We start from the raw sequence: 20599 nt of genomic DNA, 5'->3' as shown, positions 1-20599 counted from the left end.
ATTGTAGCACTCCCATACCATATCATGACCATTCCAGATCCCTAATTACATTTTTGTGTGGAATGGCATTTGTACATAAAGCCACTTAAAAAACAAACTTTCAGGGGGTGCCTGGGTGGCTCAGTTGGTTAAGTGTCTGACCCTCAATTTCCCCTTGGGCACCGGTCCCAGAGTCACGGGATCAAGCTTCACACAGAGCGTGGTGTGGAGCCTGCTTAAGATTCTGTCTGCCCCTCTCCCTGGATCCTACTCTCTCTTTAAAAAACAAAGAAAACAATCAAATTCTCATACAAAAAAGGTCAGATGATTTGCAGACCCAAAGGACAGATAGCTGGAATAACAGATGAAGTCATTCCTGGGTATCAATGCCTTTCTGCTACTTGTGTCCTATAGTACCTTGGGCAAGTCACTGCTCTTCTCAGGAGTTGTCATTTATGTGAAATGAAAACAATGTCCTCCTTACAGGGATAAGGAATGAAGGTAGCTAATGGGTAAAGATAGATGTGGATTTATGTTTTTGTTTTTTTTACTTTTTGTGTTTTTTAAGAGACACAGCGAGCCAGGGAGAGAAACAGAGGGGGAGAGAGAATCTTAACCAGGCCCCACACTCAGCTTGGAGCAAGATGTAGGGCTCAATCCCACGACCCTGCAATCATATCCTAAGCTCAAATCAAGAGTCTGCCGTTTAACTGAGTGAGCCACTCAGGCACCCTGATAGATGTGGATTCAAATCCCAGGTCTGCCACTTATTAGCTGTATGACTCTGAACAAGCAACTAGTCAACTCAACATGTACTTACTGAACGCAAGGTCCTGGGGATATAGGACTAATATGGTCTCTGACCTCAGGGAGTTGACATTCTGGTGAGGTAGACAAAAATACAAGCAGATAATCAAAATATGTTAACTGCCGATCTGTCATTTTGAGAATCATCTCAGAAATTATGAGGTGCCGCAGTACACACAGATAAAACATGGTCCTGAACGTAGAGGCTTTATCAAGAGCAGAGCCATTTATCATCACTTCACGTTCAAGAAAATCATACCTTTAAACGTCACACTCTTTAACTTATCTCCCAACATTTCTTCTTCAAAAGTATATACCCTTGAGGGGCGCCTGGGTGGCGCAGTCGGTTGAGCGTCCGACTTCAGCCAGGTCACGATCTTGCGGTCCGTGAGTTCGAGCCCCGCGTCAGGCTCTGGGCTGATGGCTCAAGCCTGGAGCCTGTTTCTGATTCTGTGTCTCCCTCTCTCTCTGCCCCTCCCCCGTTCATGCTCTGTCTCTCTCTGTCCCAAAAATAAATAAAAACGTTGAAAAAAAAATTAAAAAAAAAAAGTATATACCCTTGAAATACAATTTGGATGCAACTCAACATTCTTCATTCCTTCATTCAGCCTGTCGCAGGGTAGGCCACATCATATAAACAAACCACCAACTTATAAGATTTTCGAATGATAAATGGTAGCTGTACACATACATAAGGAAAGCCATAAAAGGAGTATTTGTTTAGAGCTGGGAACTAGCTGCCTCTAGAGACCACTGAACTGGGGCAACAAGGGTTCCTAAGTACTTTCACTTAAACTGAAAGATACACATAGAAAAATGAATCTCACTTCATAGATTTTAGTTTATCAGTAGCCATGGACTGTCCTTGCTAGCTATATGGCTTACAGCAGTATTCAAAGTAATAGCAATATTGAAAGAGAGCATAAGAAAACCCACACTAATTCACCCATGTTAGACAATAGTACTAACATTTATTGGATGCTTACCATATGCCAGGCACTATCTTTGTATGTTTTAAATGTTCTATTTAGAGAGGAGTGCCTGGGTGGCTCAGTCAGTTAAGCGTCTATCTTCTGCTCAGGTCATGATCTCAGTTTGTGGGTTTGAGCCTGGCATCGGGCTCTCTCTTGACAGCTCAGAGCCTGGGTCCTGGAGCCTGCTTCAGATTCTATGCCTCCTCTCTCTCTGCCCCTCTCCCGCACGCACGTGCACACACACGCACGCACACACTTTCCCTCTCTCTCTAAAATAAACATTGTTTAAAAAATTTAAATGTTCTATTTCACCTCATGCTTACAACTCTAAGACAGGTATTTTCACATCCCATTTACATATGACAAAGCAGACATTTTAAAACATTTAAGCAACCGTGGCCAATGGCTGTTCAAGTACCCCCAATACAGTAAATTTATGTATAATTATGTCTATGTACAGTTGTACCAATATTGTAACCAGTATATTTAAACACAATATGTCATGAAACTTTTTTTTTAAGTTTATTATTTTTCATAGAGAGCCCTAGTGGAAGAGGGGCACAGAGAAAAGAAAAGGGAGAATCCCAAACAGGCTCCACATTGTTAGCACAGAGCCCGACGTGGGGCTTGATCCCACAAGCCATGAGATCAAGACCCGAGCCAAAATCAAGAGTCAGATGCTCAAATGAATGAGCCACCCAGGCACCCCATGAAACAATATATTATAAAAGCTACTAAAATTTTTTTAAGAAGAAACACAAATAGCTTTAGTATTTTCTTCCTGCTTTCCAAATACATGTCCCACTTTGGAGATCGGAGTGAAAATCCAAGAGCAAAACAAAGTGAAGATTTTCAGTAGTTTTCAAACTTGAATGTGTATCACAGAATCCTACCACCCCAGACACACTTAAATAGCAGCACTAGACCCCTAAATATTTAGAACTTGTGCTCTTTTTGAAGCTCCCAGGCATTCACTCACCTGCTCTTTCATTGAGCTTTCCAAACTGGAGACTTGGGCCCTGGGCTGGCTCAGGGGATAGGGAAGACTCATTTTGCAAAAGTCTACAATACAGTTCTGGGAGTCTCAGCTCACAGAAGACTCTCTCAGGCAAAGGCAAGGAGAGAAAATGCTGCCTTCAAGTATTCTGGACTTGCTGGACTCCCATAGCTGAGAGCCTGCTAGGAATTCAGAAATAAAGGCCATGGACACTTTAATATGCAAGGCTGCTAAAAAGTGCCTGGAGTTGACAAGCTGCTAAAAACCCATCTATTATTAAGTGCCAAGTTAAAATGATATGCTTTTTCTGTGGACAAAGAGCCATTTTTCCATAGTGAATCTTCACACAGTCTTTTTTCCATAATAGGCAAAATTGAAGAGTCTAATATTCAAAACATGGACTATCAGTTATCCACATATTAAAAATGTTTAGGGGGGGCGCCTGGGTGGCGCAGTCGGTTAAGCGTCCGACTTCAGCCAGGTCACGATCTCACGGTCTGTGAGTTCGAGCCCCGCGTCGGGCTCTGGGCTGATGGCTCAGAGCCTGGAGCCTGTTTCCGATTCTGTGTCTCCCTCTCTCTCTGCCCCTCGCCCGTTCATGCTCTGTCTCTCTCTGTCCCAAAAATAAATAAACGTTGAAAAAAAAAAAATGTTTAGGAACTTCTTCCTTCTGAAACTCTAGCTTTTACAGTAGTCCTCATAATATCTCAGAGGGTAACTGAGCTTCACTTCCCTAAAGGGGTTAAAACTTTTATTATTTTTTCTTTCAAATTCACCCCCCTCCCCCGCCAAGGTTAATGCAAAATTAGAATTTCTTTTTAAAGGATACAGCTTCAAAATCATGAAGTCCTATAACCTGAAGCCATATTTGGAAGAGAATAAGGTCAAGAAAAATAATCAAAAGTAAATTCCTCAGGGCGCCTGGCTGGCTCAGTCGGTGGAGCATGCAACTCTTGATCTAAGAACTGTGAGTTCAAGCTCCACATTGGGTGTAGATTACTTAAAAATCAAATCTTTAAAAAAAAAAAAAAAAAAAAAAAAAAAGGAAATTCCTTGCCAGTCAGGTGATTTGATAGTATGCACTTACCTATACATCCAGCTAAGCCAGAAGGTACTTTAAAAGTGAGACCAGTGATATTGTAGGGATTTTGCAAGAAAAATGTTTGTTTACAATTTTTCTTCACATTTCTACCTGAATTCCTGCCTGAGGAAATTGTAAGTTGATATGGGGCAAGACAGGGAGGAGGGGAAGACCTTCAAATACCTGCAATTGGTAACACTAGAAAATCTTTACCTAGTGACAGAACTGTACCATCTTTAGCTCTGGAGAGCTCACCTAAGAACAGAACATATGGAAAATATTAAGATGGTGATTATACTCCCAAGCTAAACGTCCAACTCCAGTGAGATCTTATTAAGGTTTTCTGATGATTTCATCACCTAAACTGAATAAAAAGCTAAGACATCCCCTCTACTCCTCCACATATATTCACTCTCTTTATATTTACACATTCATCTCTTTTTTAAGGTTTTTTTTTTTTTAATTTTATATTTGAGAGAGAAACAGGGTACAATGCAAATAGGGGAGGGGCAAAGAGACGGAGAAAGAATCTGAAGCAGGCTCCAGGCTCCGAGCTGTCAGCACAGAGCCTGATGCGGAGCTTGAACTCATGAGCAGTGAGATAACGACCAGAGCCAAAGTCTGACTAGCACTTAACTGACTGACCCACCCAGGTGCCCCAACACACCCATCTTTTTTAAAGCTTAACTTCAGCTTTTCAATGCCAGAAGCAGAAGGCATGAGAAAATGCCAGTAGATTCCAATTCTGACATAAAACTATGTACCAAACTGTGAAGAAATGGGAACTCCAGATTCAAATCTAAGAGGAAGCATAAGATCTCAAGGATCACACTGAGCTAAGGTACTTACAATTCTTGCCTGCTACAAGAGCTTATTAGCATACAGGAGCACCTGGGTGGCTCACCTGAGCGTCCCAACTTCAGCTCAGGTCATGATCTCAGGGTTTCTGAGTTTGAGCCCCACACTGGGCTCGCTGCAGTCAGCCTGTCAGTGCAGAGCCCACTTTGGATCCTCTGTCCACCCCCGCCCCCCGGCCCCTGCCCCTCCCACAGTTGCATTCTCTCAAAACTAAACAAACATTATAAAAAACCTTATTAGCATCCACCATCTATAAAGTGCTAAAAACAGTAATAATTTTACAAAACGAAGTGTAGCTTTTTACCCTAGAATTCAATTACCATTTTCCCCCTAGCTCCTAACTTAAGCATTATTTTCTCTGTCACTAAAGGACCTTAGCTGATGGTTTTATAAAGGAAAGGAGGGCACACAGGGAAAAGAGTTCACACTCAGCTAAGTTACAACTCTGGAGGCTTGGTTTTCTAGCTTGTGATTCTTCAGGCGCTGATATACTATTTAGAAGCAGATCCCATAGCTGGCTTTATGGGATTTATATGTCCCAGGTACTCAAAAGCTGGTTCTGCTCAAACAAAAACCTCCTCACATGTAGGGGTTGCCTGCCTCAAAAGAAGGATTGCAGTCTCCGGCGCACTGTGACTGCCAGCTGAACACCATTTGTACACCAACAAGGCTGGTAAGACAGGCTATATCGAACAATAAGCTTTCTAGACAGACTTGGAGAGAACTTAACCATCATTGTTTCATTCCATACTTCCATTTGGTAAAAGCGAGCGTCACTGTGGCAAAATGCCAACTGCGACATGAACTATCATTTCACCTATACCCTATGTGTCTTATGCCAAATACAAACACAATCTAAGAGTAAGAGACTTCTTCAGAAAGGTATTTTTGGATAGAACTGTGTATTTTGGGTAGTGAGTTGCTAGGTACAGAGAGTATAATACTTCTCTCACATGCCTACCAATGTAAACAAAATTAGAAAAACAGCATAAAACATCTCAGCAGAGATAATTTTAGGAAAGTGCAAGTTGAATTAACTTTATTTTATAAGGAATTTAGAAAACATGAGCAAATATTGATATTGCAGTTAAAAAAACAAATTAGTCTATACATCATTCAAATTTTAAAAATCAAAGAGTCAGTGTGACACTAAAACTGTAATAACAGAGAAATGGGTTTCACTTCAGGACAATATACTATCAGTGGTTTGTTACAACTAGATATACAAACATAAAGGTAGTAATGCTACAACGATGTAAAACTCTGAATCTCAAAGTGATCCAGCAGCCTGAAGGGAGCACCAATGGTAACCAATGTGAGAATGCCACATATTCTATCAAAAGAAACACACTATCACTAGGTAATCAAAATAAGCAAATAAATAAACTGAGGGGAAAAAAGGAGCCCAAGATGCCTGCATTTTAGAGTAAATGGTTTATTTCATTCTCTTGTTACATGTGTTTTGTCTGTTTTTTTCTTCTAAGAAAGAAAGGTAGATATGCAAGGGACCCAAGAATATTTCCCAGTTATATCTATGTTAATTTTTCAGTAAGAAAAAACTTTATATTGAAGAAATAATGATTGATACTTCTTCTCATTTTAACCAGTTAACATACTATTAAAAATGATTTGTTTTAGTATGCTTTGATTTTTTTTTTCTTTTTTAAAAACTAAGAATATTCAGAAACTTCGCTGTCTCTTCGTTTAAGAAATATAGCTATCTATTTAATTCCTGGAATTTTTTTTTTTCAAGAAGTGACAACAATACAAAGTTCTAATATACCAGGAGTCTTGAAAAGAATATTGTGTGATCCAATTATAACAATTTAAATCAGAATGTTCAGGAAATATATGAGGGGTCAAAAATATAATTTATGACTTCTTGTGAACTATTTTTCACTGAGAGATGCTTAAATCTAAGTCTATAACACAGGTACCATCATGCTTGAAAATTTTTAAGGAAGAAAATTCACAACCTTTTCAACAACCTTGAAGAAAACGTGGATTAAAATTAGTAGCATGTTTATATGTACAAATGTATAAACAAACACTTTCGGGGAGAAAAGGAAACAATATTTATAGGCTACAAATCACTTTCTTTTAAGGAAGATTAAAAAAGAGTTAGTAGCTAGTCATAGAACTAGAAGCTGTGAGGAGAACTTAAAAGTGATAAATACTAAAACTCTTTGCAGTGTAAAGAAATGCAAAAAACTCTTATACTACAAATCTTTAATTTTACAAAACTGAAAAGCAGTCCAACTATTGCCCATTTATGATGATAAAAACTGAAACAAAAACTCTGAACCATTTTGTAAAAATTCTATTATAACATTCTTAAATCCAGTTCATACTGTTCCAATGAATCAAGTAAGATTTAAGCTCAAGGGGTGGGGGGGGAGGGGGACAAAATATTAGAGAATTTTACCTTTTCTGAGATCACAATTTCATTTCAAAAGGATATGGTGAGTAGGCCCCTAGTGACTTGTGTACTTTATTACCGGTGATAGAAAGTCCAAATATTTCCATTTTTTTAAACTTCTGGAATTTTATCCAGACTTTTAAAATATTGGTATTTAAACTTTACATTAAAGGGCATCATACTCTGAAAACAAGCCTGCTTTAAATATAGTTTGATAATTCTGGTGGTACTTACTGAAAGAAGATTTCTTTAGCAAATACTGGTTTCATGTATTTAAAAAAATCGGCAAGACAGAATTTTAAAAATCTTAATTTACAATACATTGTAAACTGCAGACAACTGCCACATGTATCACAGACCAGCACAGGTAAAAAGTTTTTTCGAAATATTTTATAAGACTTTGTATCTTCCTTTATTTGTTGGTTGGTATGAATTTTGCTACAAAAGAAAACAAAAGATACAGGGTCAGAAAGAGCAAAGGATAAAAAAAAAGAAAAAGAAACAGGTCAAAAAAATTTCCTTCACAAACTTATAAAATTATCAGATATTTAGAACAGAAATTATTAATATTCTTATACTGAGGAAGAAAATAACTCTTCAATAACTAATCATTTGTCTGTGTTCACTGCCCTTTGACAACTGTTTTGAACCAACTTAATGGTGGTGGCATCAAGGTTCTTTTTCTATCACTCCTTGGTGAAATAGTCTTAAAAGCATTTGATTTAAAGGTTGTTTTCCTTCTTTCCTCTTGTTTTATGTATCTTCTACTCTTTAAACTTTTTATTCCCCTAAAGAAAGTTCTGTAAGGGGAATTTTAGAAAAGCTCTCAAAAACACATTCATAGAAAAAGGATAAAGTTTCCTGTCAAAGGGCCCTTGCCCAATGTACACGTTATAGGGAGTTTATAAGCTTCAACTGGCACTACAACACAGGGATGTGTTTGCCTCTTTTGGGAAGGTGGTCCATAAAAGGATGCCTTTTACAAGGCATAACTACTTTGGAAAATTATTTAGCAACACTTAAAGCTAAACTACACAACACTATAATCAGCAATTCTACTCCAAGTTATATACCCAAGAGAAAAGTATACTACTATGTACAAAAGAGACATGAAAGAATGTTCACAGAAGTTATCCCTAACAACAAAAAAGTAAATAACCTCAAAGTCCAATATATAAATTGTGGGTATATTCACAAATTAAATACCACATAGCCATGAAAGGGAATGAATTACTGCTACATGCAACAACATGGATTTCCTCAAAGTAATGATGAGTGGAAAGAAATTGGATACAAAAATGTACACAGCAGTTGATCCCACTTATATAGAGTTCAAATATAGGCGCAACTAATCTATCATGGTGAAAGTCAGAATACTGTTATGTTTGGGGGAGAGGGATAGTGACAGGAGGAGTATGCAGGGGGCTTCTGGAATGTTGGCATTGTACTGTGTTTCTTGATCTGGATAGTGATCGTATCAATATGCTTCCTTTGTGAAAATTCATCAAACTTTATGTTTATAATTTATGTGCTTTTTTTTCTGTATTCGTATAATAGTTCAATAAAATGTTTATTTGAACAAGTCCTTGAGGTTTTCACTCACCAGCCGGATCAGTTCTTCTTTTATAAGTCTGGTGATTTCTGCCTTTGCTTTCTGCACAGCCAGTTCGTTGGCACCTGGTAATAAGTGGAAAACATTATTCATGTTACTAGAATTACACTAGATGTTTATCCATGTCATGGAGATCCAGTAGGAAATACTGTAAGTGACTTTCAGAAACATTGTACTGCTTGCCAAGATAGTCTTTCAATACCTGGGGGAAGGTCATCCAATTTATACAATGGCTGCTTATTATTCAGATCACTTTTAGAGTTTCAAATGTAACCACTGGGATCACATTGCAAGTAGTGTTAAGAGTTCTTGCTATGATTAAAAAGAGCAGAGAAGGGGCGCCTGGTGGCTCAGTCAGTTAAGCCTCCGACTTCGGCTCAGGTCATGATCTCATGGTTTACAGGTTTGAGCCCCATGTCAGGCTCTGTGCTGACAGCTCAGAGCCTGGAGCTGGCTTCAGATTCTGTGTCTCCCTCTTTCTCTGCCCCTCCCTCCTCACGCTCTGTCTCTCCTTCAAAAATAAATAAATACCAAAAAAAATTTTTTTTAATAATAAATAAATAAAAATAAAAAGGGCAAAGAAAAGATGATTAGCAGTTTGTCCAAAAGAGACAAACTTTTTTTTTTTTTTTTTTTTTAAAGTCAGAGGGGTGCCTGGGTGGCTCAGTCTGTTGAGCGTCCAACTTCAGCTCAGGTCATGATCTCGCAGTTCATGAGTTCAAGCCCCTTGCTGGGCTCTGTGCTGACAGCTCAGAGCCTGGAGCCTGCTTCAGATTCTGTGTTTCCCTCTTTCTACCCCTTCCCCGCTCATGCTCTCTCTCTGTCTCTCAAAAATGAGTAAACATTTAAAAAAAAAATGTTTTTTTTTTTAAAGTCAGAGAAACAAAATCTCCATGGTTTATTTATTTAACAAACACTTAATGGGCACTTATTATATTCCTTGGCAGAGGACTGGCCACATTGAAGGAGAAGTGATGACATGGATTATTTTGCAAAGGGAATCACATGGGCAATGATATAGATTAAGAAAGGCATGCTTAATTACTGAAGAGTAAGAAGTACAGTACAATTGGAAAAGAGTGTAAAAGAACACAGCAACATAGCCAAGAGGATGAGGCAATCTGGAGACACTCATTCATATAGTTACTTCAATTCAAGAAATATTAAGCAACTGCCACGTATGATATAGGGTGAGAAATACATTATATAAAGAACTTATTCATGCTCTTCATGAACTTGTAGACTATTAGAAAAACAAACTTGTAGAGACAGTACAACAGAACAAGAAGGTCGGAAATACTCTCATCAGAATGACTTCTAAATATCACTCCTTACAAAAACCTTTCCCTCACTTCTCTAAGCAGAGTTAAGTGGTTAAGAGTTGAGGAGCAAATAAAGTACGAAATAGTAAACAAGATACTGAATTCAAGGGAAAACAGGTATTATCAGCAGTGACTGGATGAAATTCAATTTTGAGGATTGCTGTAGGTGAGGTGCTCATGTGACATCTTATTGCAAGTGTCAATAAGGCCAGTGGAAATATGGATGAGAAGTAAAGGAGAAACAGAGACGAGAGAGCCATCAAAGGTAGTATTAAGGGATCTGCAGCCAAGGGACAATGCCAGGGAACAAGTAAATCTAGATAGGTAGCACAGTGCACAACGATAAAAATGAAAGAGCTGGGCCAGGGGCACCTTGGTGGCTCAATGGGTTAAGCATCTGACTTAGGCTCAGGTCATGATCTCACCGTTTGTGAGTTCAAGCCCCACATCGGACTCCATGCTGACAGTTTGGAGCCTGGAGCCTGTTTTGGATTCTGTGTCTCCCCCTCTCTCTGTCCCTTCCCTGCTAGCACTCCCTTTCTCAAAAATAAACATTAAAAACATTTTTAATAAAAAAAAAAAAGAGCTAGACCAAAGAAATAGATGAGAAATTAAGAACTAGGAGTGAAATATTAAAGAATACAAGGAGAACTAGGGTTGCAATGTAGAGGACTATATGTTTATCATTCTATGTAAGAAAAACAGTTTTCTGGGGCGCTTGGATGCCATAGGTTAAGCGTCCAACCCTTGATATGGGCTCAGGTTGTGATCTCATGGTGGAGGGATCAAGCCCCACATCGGGCTCTGCATTGGGCTCCAGTGCGAATGTGGAATCTGCTTGGGATTCTCTCTTCCTCTGTGCCCCTTGCCTGCTCACATGTGTGCACGCACGCACTCTTTCAAAATCAACATTAAAAAAGAAAAAAGAGGGGCGCCTGGGTGGCACAGTCGGTTAAGCGTCCGACTTCAGCCAGGTCACGATCTCGTGGTCCGTGAGTTCGAGCCCCGCGTCGGGCTCTGGGCTGATGGCTCAGAGCCTGGAGCCTGTTTCCGATTCTGTGTCTCCCTCTCTCTCTGCCCCTCCCCCGTTCATGCTCTGTCTCTCTCTGTCCCAAAAATAAATAAACGTTAAAAAAAAATTTTTTTTTAAAAAGAAAAAAGAAAACCAAATGAGGAAACAGTTCCCTTATTAGATGGCAATGATCCTTTTTTTTTTTTTTTAATGTTTATTTATTTTGGGGAGAGAGGTTGGGGGTGGGGGGCAGAAAGAGAGAGGGAGACAGAACATCTGAAGCAGGTTTTATGCTGAAAGCAGAGAGCCCAATGTGGGCTCAAACTCAAGAACCATGAAATCATGACCTGAGTCAAACTCAGATGGCTAACCAACTGAGCCACCCAGGTGTTCCATGAAGGACCTTTTTGACCCCAGAGAGAGCACAGGGAGGAGGTCAGGCGGCTGAGGAAGAAAAGGAAGAGGAGGAAGAGAGGAGAAGAAAGAAGAAGAGGAGAAGCAAGAAGAAACAGGTTAACAACACGAAGGAAAGAGCCAGGAGTATGGCTGTGAAGTCACAGCAACATATCTAATCTAAATCCTGCACCTTCACCAGCCAGCAACCACAATTTTTTTTTTTTTTTTTTTGAGAGACAGAGAGAGTGTGACCAGGGGAAGGGCAGAGAAAGAGGGACAATCTCAGGCAGGCTCTGCTGTTAGTGCAGAGCCCGATGTGGGGCTTCAAATCACAAACGGTGAGATCATGACCTGAGCCGAAGTTAAGAGTTGGAAACTTAACTAACTGAGCCACCCAGGTGTCCCAGCAACCACACATTTTAAAGCTGTGGGTGCTTGAAAAGAAGAGAGGTGGATGAAAGTGAACAAAAGGGTAGAATCAAGAGTGAAGCCAGACTGAAAATTACAATAAAATGAAATTCAGGAGGAATGTATGCTACTTGACATGGTTAGTGTGAAGCTTGTTGATAGTCTATGCTGTTTTAAAAAGAAAGAAAATGACACTATCACCTAAATCCAAGAAGAGTAATTTCCCTCCTTTTGTTAGAGCCTGACCATTTTGACCAGTTTAAAGTTTTGACTTACAAAGCTTCTTTAGGTAATAGGTTACACATGTTTATAAGCTGCCATGGAAAAGAGGCATTTCCTTTCATTGGTCCTAAAACAACTCTGGCTGCTTTTAAGGGATTCTCCACTAGTAAAAAGAGAGGGTCACAAAACAGGCTATAAATTATACAGGATGGCTAGGCACATAAGTCCTTCCTGTTCTCCTTCCCACTGCCTAGTGGGAGGCCTGGAACTGCTGAGCCACACAGAGCCCCCAAGGAGCCAGGCAGTATGGTCCCTCTAATTACAGAACTAGAAACAGATGACACTAGGCTCCTTCCAACACCTGTTTTCATCCTATTAGAGTTCAGTTGATTTGGCTGGAGTTTCAAAAACTAAAATATCCTTTAAAAAACTAATCATCTATGAAAATCTCAAACCTTTGGATCATTTTAATGACTAATATCGAGCTCTTAACACCACTATGGCTCTAGAATCCTAAAGATTCATTTTTGATAAGATTATCTTTTTTACAGAGAAAAAGAAGCTAGGTTAGATAATAAAAATTAGATGTTACTTCCTAAGTATAAGATGACAATGGGGGGAAATGCCTAAAACCATTCTAGGTGGATGGAAAAGTCAAGAAGAAGCTGTGGGCTTCTCACTTCACTTGGCAGTAGAGAAGGTATGTTCTGATAAAGTTACACGTGAAACGAATCTTGATATATAAATTATGCTAAACAAACATAATTACCTTTTAATTAAAAAAAATTACACAGAGGATCCTTTTTCAAAACAGTCATATGTCTGATTTACCTCTTTATAAGGCAGGCATTTAAAAGTATTGATTTTGCTTTAAATGACACCCATGATATTCAAGCTTAGAATAAAAGGCTAATTCCATGTATACCAAAAATTTTATCATCAGATTCCACTGGAGGACACTGTGTCTCCATCCCGTATGGCCTAATGAATACTGTAGTAGGAGACCCGTCCAGTTCCAAGTGCAGAAAGATGTCAGCACCCCCATATTACTACACAAATAAGGAAGAGTGTCACATGATTTGCAAACACACAGTCACTGGCAGACCAAAAGTCTTTCAGGATACATAAAAGGATGCCATCTAAAACCTGACTTAATCGAAGTCACAATCACAAAAAAATGCAATTTTTTCACCTTTGCCACAATTTATCATTAACTTTAACAAGTCCGAGGGGCGCCTGGTTGACTCAGTCGGTTAAGCATCCGACTTCGGCTCATGTCACGATCTCATGGTTCGTGGGTTGGAGCCCTGTGCCAAGCTCTGTGCTGACAGGTCTGAGTGTGGAGTCTGGAGCCTGGTTAGGATTCTGTGTTTCCCTCTCTCTTGCTCCTCCCCCACTTGCACCCTTTCTCTTTCTCTCTCTCGAAAATAAACAAACACTAAAAAAAAAAAAATTTTTTTTTTTAGTCCGTTAGTGAGGGACACCTGGGTGGCTCAGTTGGTTAAAGTGTCCAACTTCGGCTCAGGTCATGATCTCAACGTTCCTGAGTTCTAGCTCCACATCGGGCTTTCTACTGTCAGTGCAGAGCCCACTTCTGATCCTGTCTTGTCTCTCTGCCACTCCCCTGCCCTCAAAAATAAATAAACATTAAAAAAAAAAAAAAAAAGTCCAAAAGTGAGAGTGCAGCAGTGAAAATGGCAGAGGCTGGAACTCCAAAAGCCTGTCCTTCCACAAAAAGTGAATAAACTTGAAAAACTTGAAATCAATTGTATCAGAACTTTGGAAACTAAGCAAAAGTTTACAGGGACCAGGCAATCCCTTACTAAAGGAAAAAAAAAAAAAAAAAAAAGATCAGCAGAATCGTGGCAATAGCACTTTTCAGTGCTTTTACTTACTCTGACCCCATCTCATACCTCTGGCCAGGAAACAATTTCTACTTAGGGTAGATGGGATACACACTGCACATGTGTTTCTGTTCTTGTGGTCTTTATGCTAAGATGCCACACAAAAACAACTGAGGTCACCAATTCAAAGGAAAGTGACTAAACAGGCACAGCACTAATTAACTTTCAGTCACATTTGTAGAATTCTTTGTTTCGGCCAGGAAAGAATCAAATCCTAATATATAAGTAAATCATCTGTACATTAAATTCAGTAAAGAACTTACCTAAAATTATAAAGTCTTCACAAAATCAAAGAAATGGCAAAATATAACAAGAACAAACTAGAGACAAACCTTATTTACAATATACTTTCAGTGGATCTAAATACCTTCCATTGATCTTTCCAACAACAAACTTGAGAGCTGAGCTATCCATTACAGTACATACCAGCCATGTATGTGGCTATTTACATTTTATATAAATCTGGCTGGCTCAGTAGGTAGAGCGTTTGACTCTTGATATCAGGGTCATTAGTTTGAGCCTCATGCTGGGCATAGAGATTACTAAAAACCTAAATTAAAAAAAAAATCAAACATGAATTCCTTTAAAAGTTTTTAATAGGGGCGCCTGGGTGGCGCTGTCGGTTAAGCGTCCGACTTCAGCCAGGTCACGATCTCGCGGTCCGTGAGTTCGAGCCCCGCGTCAGGCTCTGGGCTGATGGCTCGGAGCCTGGAGCCTGTTTCCGATTCTGTGTCTCCCTCTCTCTCTGCCCCTCCCCCGTTCATGCTCTGTCTCTCTCTGTCCCAAAAATAAATAAAAAAACGTTGAAAAAAAATTTTTTAAGTTTTTAATAAAAATTAAGTAAAATTTACAAATTTCAGTCACACTGGCCACATTTCAAGCACTCCATACTCATCACAGAGAGTTCTATCAGACAGTACAGCTTTTTTGTTTTTAATTTTTTTTAATGTTTATTTATTTTTGAGACAGAGACAGAGTGTGAACAGGGGAGGGGCAGAGAGAGATGGAGACACAAAATCTGAAACAGGCTCCAGGCTCTGAGCTGTAAGCACAGAGCCCGATGCGGGGCTCGAACCCACGAACCGTGAGATCATGACCTGAGTCGAAGTCAGACCCTTAACCGACTGAGCCACCCGGGTGCCCCCGGACAGTACAGCTTTAAAGAAATCAAATAGAGAATAAGCCTGTCAATACTTATACCATGTAATACTTGTACCATGAAGACAAGTGGCTATAGGGCTTAATCAGATGCATAACTCAGAAAATTTATTAAGGGTTTACCATGTGCTCTGAGAATAGAGCAGAAGACAAAGTCATTACATTCACAGAACTCTAGTAGGGGAGACACAAACAAGTAAAAACATACGACAATTTCCATGTGAGGAGTACTGTGAATAAAAACAACAGGTAAAGAGCTACAGAGGGGAGAAGTGGGATGAGGTAAAGGCTTCTTCGTCAGAAGGGACATGCATGCCTCAAAGTACCAGGGTGGTGCCTGAGATTATACACCGTGCAGGAGAGTGGCTCCTCTGCAGTCATCAAAACCATGTAAAGCACAAGGTACACAGACTTTCAGCTTACACAACACCTGGAATAAACCTCTCCACAGCTCCAACAATAGTATTCAACAGATATTTAGTTCATTAAATAGATGAAGTGGATCTGCCTTGTCTATACTTATAAGTCTGTCACAAAGATGTTCAGATTAAATATAAATGAAGGGAAACAAGTTGTCCTAGTATGCAGTGGAGTATTAGAGGAAAAAATCAAAATGGAAACTATGTTTTGAACTCACTCATGAATGTATGAAATAAAGTTTAAAAGCAAATCCGACTGCTCTGAGATAATGCATTACTTACATACTTTGTGTTATGGTATTAACTGTCCTCTTCTAATTTTTTTAAAGATATGCAAAAACTTCTACAGGCATAATTTCAGAGAGAATATTTGCTTGAATAAACATCCATTAAGTAGACTAATATATGGATTTACTTTCTAACCTAAACTCTGCCCAGGAATGTTCTACTTTATTAGAAGTATGAACAGAGCAGTCCTTAAAATATTTGTTTTCTTTTAGAGTGATTTTCAAATCTGACCGAATCGTCAAAAATGAAAGAGCTCCGAACACAGATCAGTCACCTTTCTGTATGTAATGTATTTAGTGTTTTTTAATGTTTATTTATTCTGAGAAAGATAGAATGTGCACGAGCAGAGAAGAGGCAGAGAGAGGAAAACAGAGGATTGGAAGCAGGCTCCATGCTGTCATTGCAGAGCGCAATGTGGGGCTCAAACTCATGATCCATGAGATCATGACCTGAGCGGAACTGAGCCAAAGTCAGAGGCTTAACAAGCCACCCAGGTACCCCTTTATGTACTGAATTTTTAAATAAAGACCTTAAATGATATATGAAACTATGTTTTCTTTTTTTTTTTTAAATGTTTTTATTAATTTATTTTGGGGAGAAAAAGAGAAAGAGACAAAGAAACAAGCTGAAGGGGGGGGGGGGGGGGGGAGAGAGAGAATCCTAAGCAGGCTCCACATGGTTAGCACAGAGCTGGATGTTGGGCTTGAACTCACAAACCACGAAATTACAACCAAAATCAAGAAGAGCTAGACGCTTAACCGACTGAGCCACCCAGGTGCCCTGAAATTATTTTTTTCTATAGGTATTCCTTATTTTTATCTTCTTTAGAACTGACCTGACATTCTCTCTGTGCCCTTACATCTATAATCAACTCTGACCTAACTCAAGACTGAAATTTCAAGAACCAAAGATACATACTTTCAATTGCCAAGTAAATTTTCCGCTCTCCTTCCTTAGGTTCTTTGCCAGGTGGGAAATACGTTCCTCTGATTGTAATTGCGGCTTCAGAATATTCACTGATTCTCTGCAGAGCTTCCTTAGAGGTAACTTTCCACCTAGCAGTCTAAGAAAGAAAAGGTGGGGGGAAAAATCACAACAGGATAAAAACCTGGTGTACTGACAAAGAATAGGTTGGCTAAATAATATTAAGGTCAATATTAAGATTATAATTAACTCCTTCACATCAATTCATTTAGATCCTAATGTACCTAGAATATGTTCATAAAAATAGAATTTCTACTGTTGTCTCCCTCCTCATCAAGATAAAAAAGTAAAGTAGCTATTAAAACGTTCAAGGTTTTAAACAAGATATTTTTGCTCCTTAAGAAGCAAGAAATTTTACTCCGCAATTTATAAACAATGTTTAAACTGTTACTTGCCTGTGGGAAGTCATTGATCTCTAATTCTTCTTCATATCTTTTAAAAGATTCATTCTGTCCACCATCTTGCCTCTCCTCTTCTTGTTTCTCCAAAGGCACATAATTGAGCTTAGCATTGATCTTTTCAGCAAGTTGCTCTGCAATGGTTTTTGCAGACACAGTGGGAGCCAGGATGGTGCCACCTCTGAGAATTGCATTGGTGGCCTGTTGCATCACATCCTGCAGTAAAAGAAGACCTACAGTCAAATCTCAAATGAGGGCAGAGACAAGATCTGGGATCCTACCACAAATTTTTCTTTGAAAAGCCACTAACTAATCTTTCTTTTCCTTTTCCCGTTCTCTTTTTTCTTTTCTTTTTCTTTCTTCCTTCCTTCCTTCTCTCCCCTCCTTTCTTCCTTCCTTCCTTCCTTCCTTTCTCTCTCTCTCTCGCTCTCTCTCTCTCTTTCTTTAAGTAGGCTCTACACATAGCAAGGAGTCCAACACAGGGCTTCAATTCATGACCCCAAGATCAAGAGCCGGACACTTAACCGACTGAGCCACACAGGTGTCTCCAGAAGCATGTTTCTAATGCAGAGTCCTACTCATGTGCAATTAACAGCACATATTTATAACCAATAGTTTAATATATCTATATCCCTTATTTTCATGATAAAAAATAAATAACATTCAACTCTTTATTAAAAATTCTACTGGATCATAGAGAATTATGTAACTGTTGATATCAAATATAGTACAATATTCTAAAATCATTTATATATTTTGTGGCTCCTAAGATATTCCTCTAAATTAGAATCTTTGTCTACTACCACCACTGAGCTCCTTCCTGCCATCATAGCAAACCCAAAACTCAATAAATTATAGTAAGTGATTGACTTACTTTTAATTTTATTTTGCACTTAAATCTTTTTAATTTGAACCTAATTTTACTATGTGTCTAATGTGGACAGAATTCTGTGGGGTAATACATGACTCATACCTCACACTTTTCTAACAGTAAGAAGGTGTAGCTATTTGGTTTCAGCAGTAACGAGTTATTAGCAGTAAGAATTCCAGAGGATATTAGATTAGGTGCTACAAACCCTGTTTTCAGAGGAAGTACAGGCTTCAGTGTAGTAGACATTTCATGGTAACTCACTGGCTCAACAAAACAAATACAGAAACCTGAGGCTGTAAGCCTTGATCCTGGCTGCCTCACTGAGTCGGTCCACTAGCCTCCCTCTGGCTTGGTCCTCCCGACTTACAGGGTGCTACAGTCCTGAACCGATCCAGCCTGCTGGACAGAGGGCCCTGCTGATCCAAAACCTCAAAATCTTCAAAACAGTTTTATAATTAACAGACTATTCTTTGGGAATACTATGAAAATTTACTTTTAATTAAAAATTAATAATTTTTAAAAATTAATAAAAAAGCCCCCAAGAGAAAGATGGCATGTGAAATATTTAACACATTTTCCAGTTTTAAGCTCATGTTATTATGAGTTACGTAACTACGTATTTATATTTCCAAGGAATTGTTTGTGTGCCCAACACCCCACCCAATAAAAGTGGATCAAGAAATAAAAAGTGAGTTATTTCTGTAACATTTTGGTAAGATCAATCGGAATATTACTTTAGAAAAACTATCTACAGCTAACATGCTTCAGTTAGGGCTTTCAAAATAGGCATTAAGACCTCAGTTTACCATACTAGAGGAATCATCCAAATGCAATATTTAAAGAATTCTGTATTTAGATTAATGTTAAATTCCCACTAACTCAATGTCTAGGACAATCTGTTCACTGGTGCTAACATAAAAAGTACTCAGTAAAACTCGGAACAAATTACTTAATACCTGAGACTCAATGCCCAAATTCTTCTGAGCATTGATTCTAAGAGCCAGTCTCTTAGCTATTTCTAATTTCTCAGCATTTCCCGCAGTTGGAGCAGGAACACTAGATGTTCCAGGAGCAGCCATATCTTTTACTCTCTTCTTTGAATTAAACATACTTTCAATTTGTTCATCAATCTAAATAAGAAAAAAAGGGATTAATAAAAATTAGATTAAAAATGAAAATTCAGATACATCTACAGAAACTAATAAAGAATATTTCCATCAAATGACTAGAATAAGACAGTTGTATTTATGTTAATTCAACCACACAGATCAACAGGAAAATATATCAGCTATTTGTTAAGAGTGGCATATTTCATTTTAAAAATTCAGTTATCTATGGCAGGAAAAAAAAAAAAAGAATGGGAAAGGGAGGAGAGGGGAGGGCAGGGAAAGAAAACTGAAATACAACACTATGTGAACCAGTTAAGCAGACTCCCAAGCGGTCCAGAAAATACATCCTAGTTCAGCAAGTGAGAAACATGTGGTGTCAAGACAGAGCATCCAACAGGATGCAGCTGAGATGCTTCAAGGCTCAGGCCTTGAGGCCAAATTAAATTGCAGTGATAGGTTGGAAGAAGGGCAGTAACTCCAGGTCAGTGGGCCACTAAAAATACAGTTAATAGTTCTCAGGGAGAATGGTACATGTTCCTATGGTGGGGCTCCCAAAATCCTCCCCAAATTCTAAAATGTAAATGGTTCTGCCTTAAAAACTGTTTAACAGGGATGCCTGGGTGTCTCAGTTGGTTGAACAACCGACTTTGGTTTAGGTCATGATCTCAAGGCTTGTGGGTTCGAGCCCAAAGTCAGGCTCTGCACTGACAGCTCAGAGCCTGGAGAATGCTTTGCACTCTGTGTCTCCCTCTCTTTCTACTCCCGTTTGTGCACTCTCTCTCTTTCAAAAATAAGTAAACATTTAGGAAAAACAAAAAAACCTCTGGTTAAAAGAATCAGAAAAGAAGGTTTTATTGCTTTATTCCTTTTGAACTAAAAAACAGGAAAAAAGGAAGGTTGGTTTCCCTATCAAAGCAAGAACAATGGGTGAACACCTCAGCTTTCCAGGAGCCACATGAGTCCAACTGCCACTGTGTCATACTGAAGCTTGACATATCTCCTTCATAAGCTATCTGCATTTCCTTTTAATAATGCCTTCTGCCCAACAATGACTACTGACTATGCCAACTACAGAGATTTAAATCCCTTTATATACTTAAGGTAGGCTAATAAGGCCTTATCTGGTAAAACTCAAATGGAGAGCAGAACTTGTTGTTTAGGGTTTTAAAAATTAACTGGGTTAACTTACAAAGTTCTTTGAAATCAAAACAATCAACTTAAATTCCTTTTACAATACTTGTTATCTAACAAGGAGTTTTAGTTATCAACAAATATAAACTTAACATTCAAGTGAATATCTTTTTTTTTTTTTTTTAATGTTTATTTTTGAGAAAGAGAAAGAGTATGAGCTGGGGAGGGGTAGAGACAGGGGGAGACACAG

At 38.8% G+C, this 20599-nt stretch overlaps 1 protein-coding gene across 2 annotated transcripts in view; it reads right to left on the bottom strand.

Annotated features, from left to right (window-relative positions):
• Positions 1 to 5704: 5704 nt before the first annotated feature.
• Positions 5705 to 20599, bottom strand: part of DDX46 (DEAD-box helicase 46) — a 71384-nt gene continuing 56489 nt past the window's right edge. The window contains exons 19-23 of one of the 2 annotated variants that reach the window (XM_043588134.1): positions 19063 to 19239; positions 17236 to 17454; positions 16775 to 16919; positions 8719 to 8792; positions 5705 to 7553 (exon numbers count right to left, since the gene is read on the bottom strand). In XM_043588134.1, coding sequence (XP_043444069.1) covers positions 7506 to 7553; positions 8719 to 8792; positions 16775 to 16919; positions 17236 to 17454; positions 19063 to 19239 — 663 coding nt within the window. In that variant the 3' untranslated portion in view covers positions 5705 to 7505. The remainder of the gene's footprint in view (positions 7554 to 8718; positions 8793 to 16774; positions 16920 to 17235; positions 17455 to 19062; positions 19240 to 20599) is intronic. The other variant, XM_043588143.1, reaches the window with a different exon arrangement.

This window comes from Prionailurus bengalensis, chromosome A1, assembly GCF_016509475.1.
Source record: "Prionailurus bengalensis isolate Pbe53 chromosome A1, Fcat_Pben_1.1_paternal_pri, whole genome shotgun sequence".
In the NCBI taxonomy this organism is placed as follows: Eukaryota; Metazoa; Chordata; class Mammalia; order Carnivora; family Felidae; genus Prionailurus; species Prionailurus bengalensis.
Note: the sequence above shows the minus strand (reverse complement) of the source record. Positions and strands in the feature narration are given on the sequence as shown.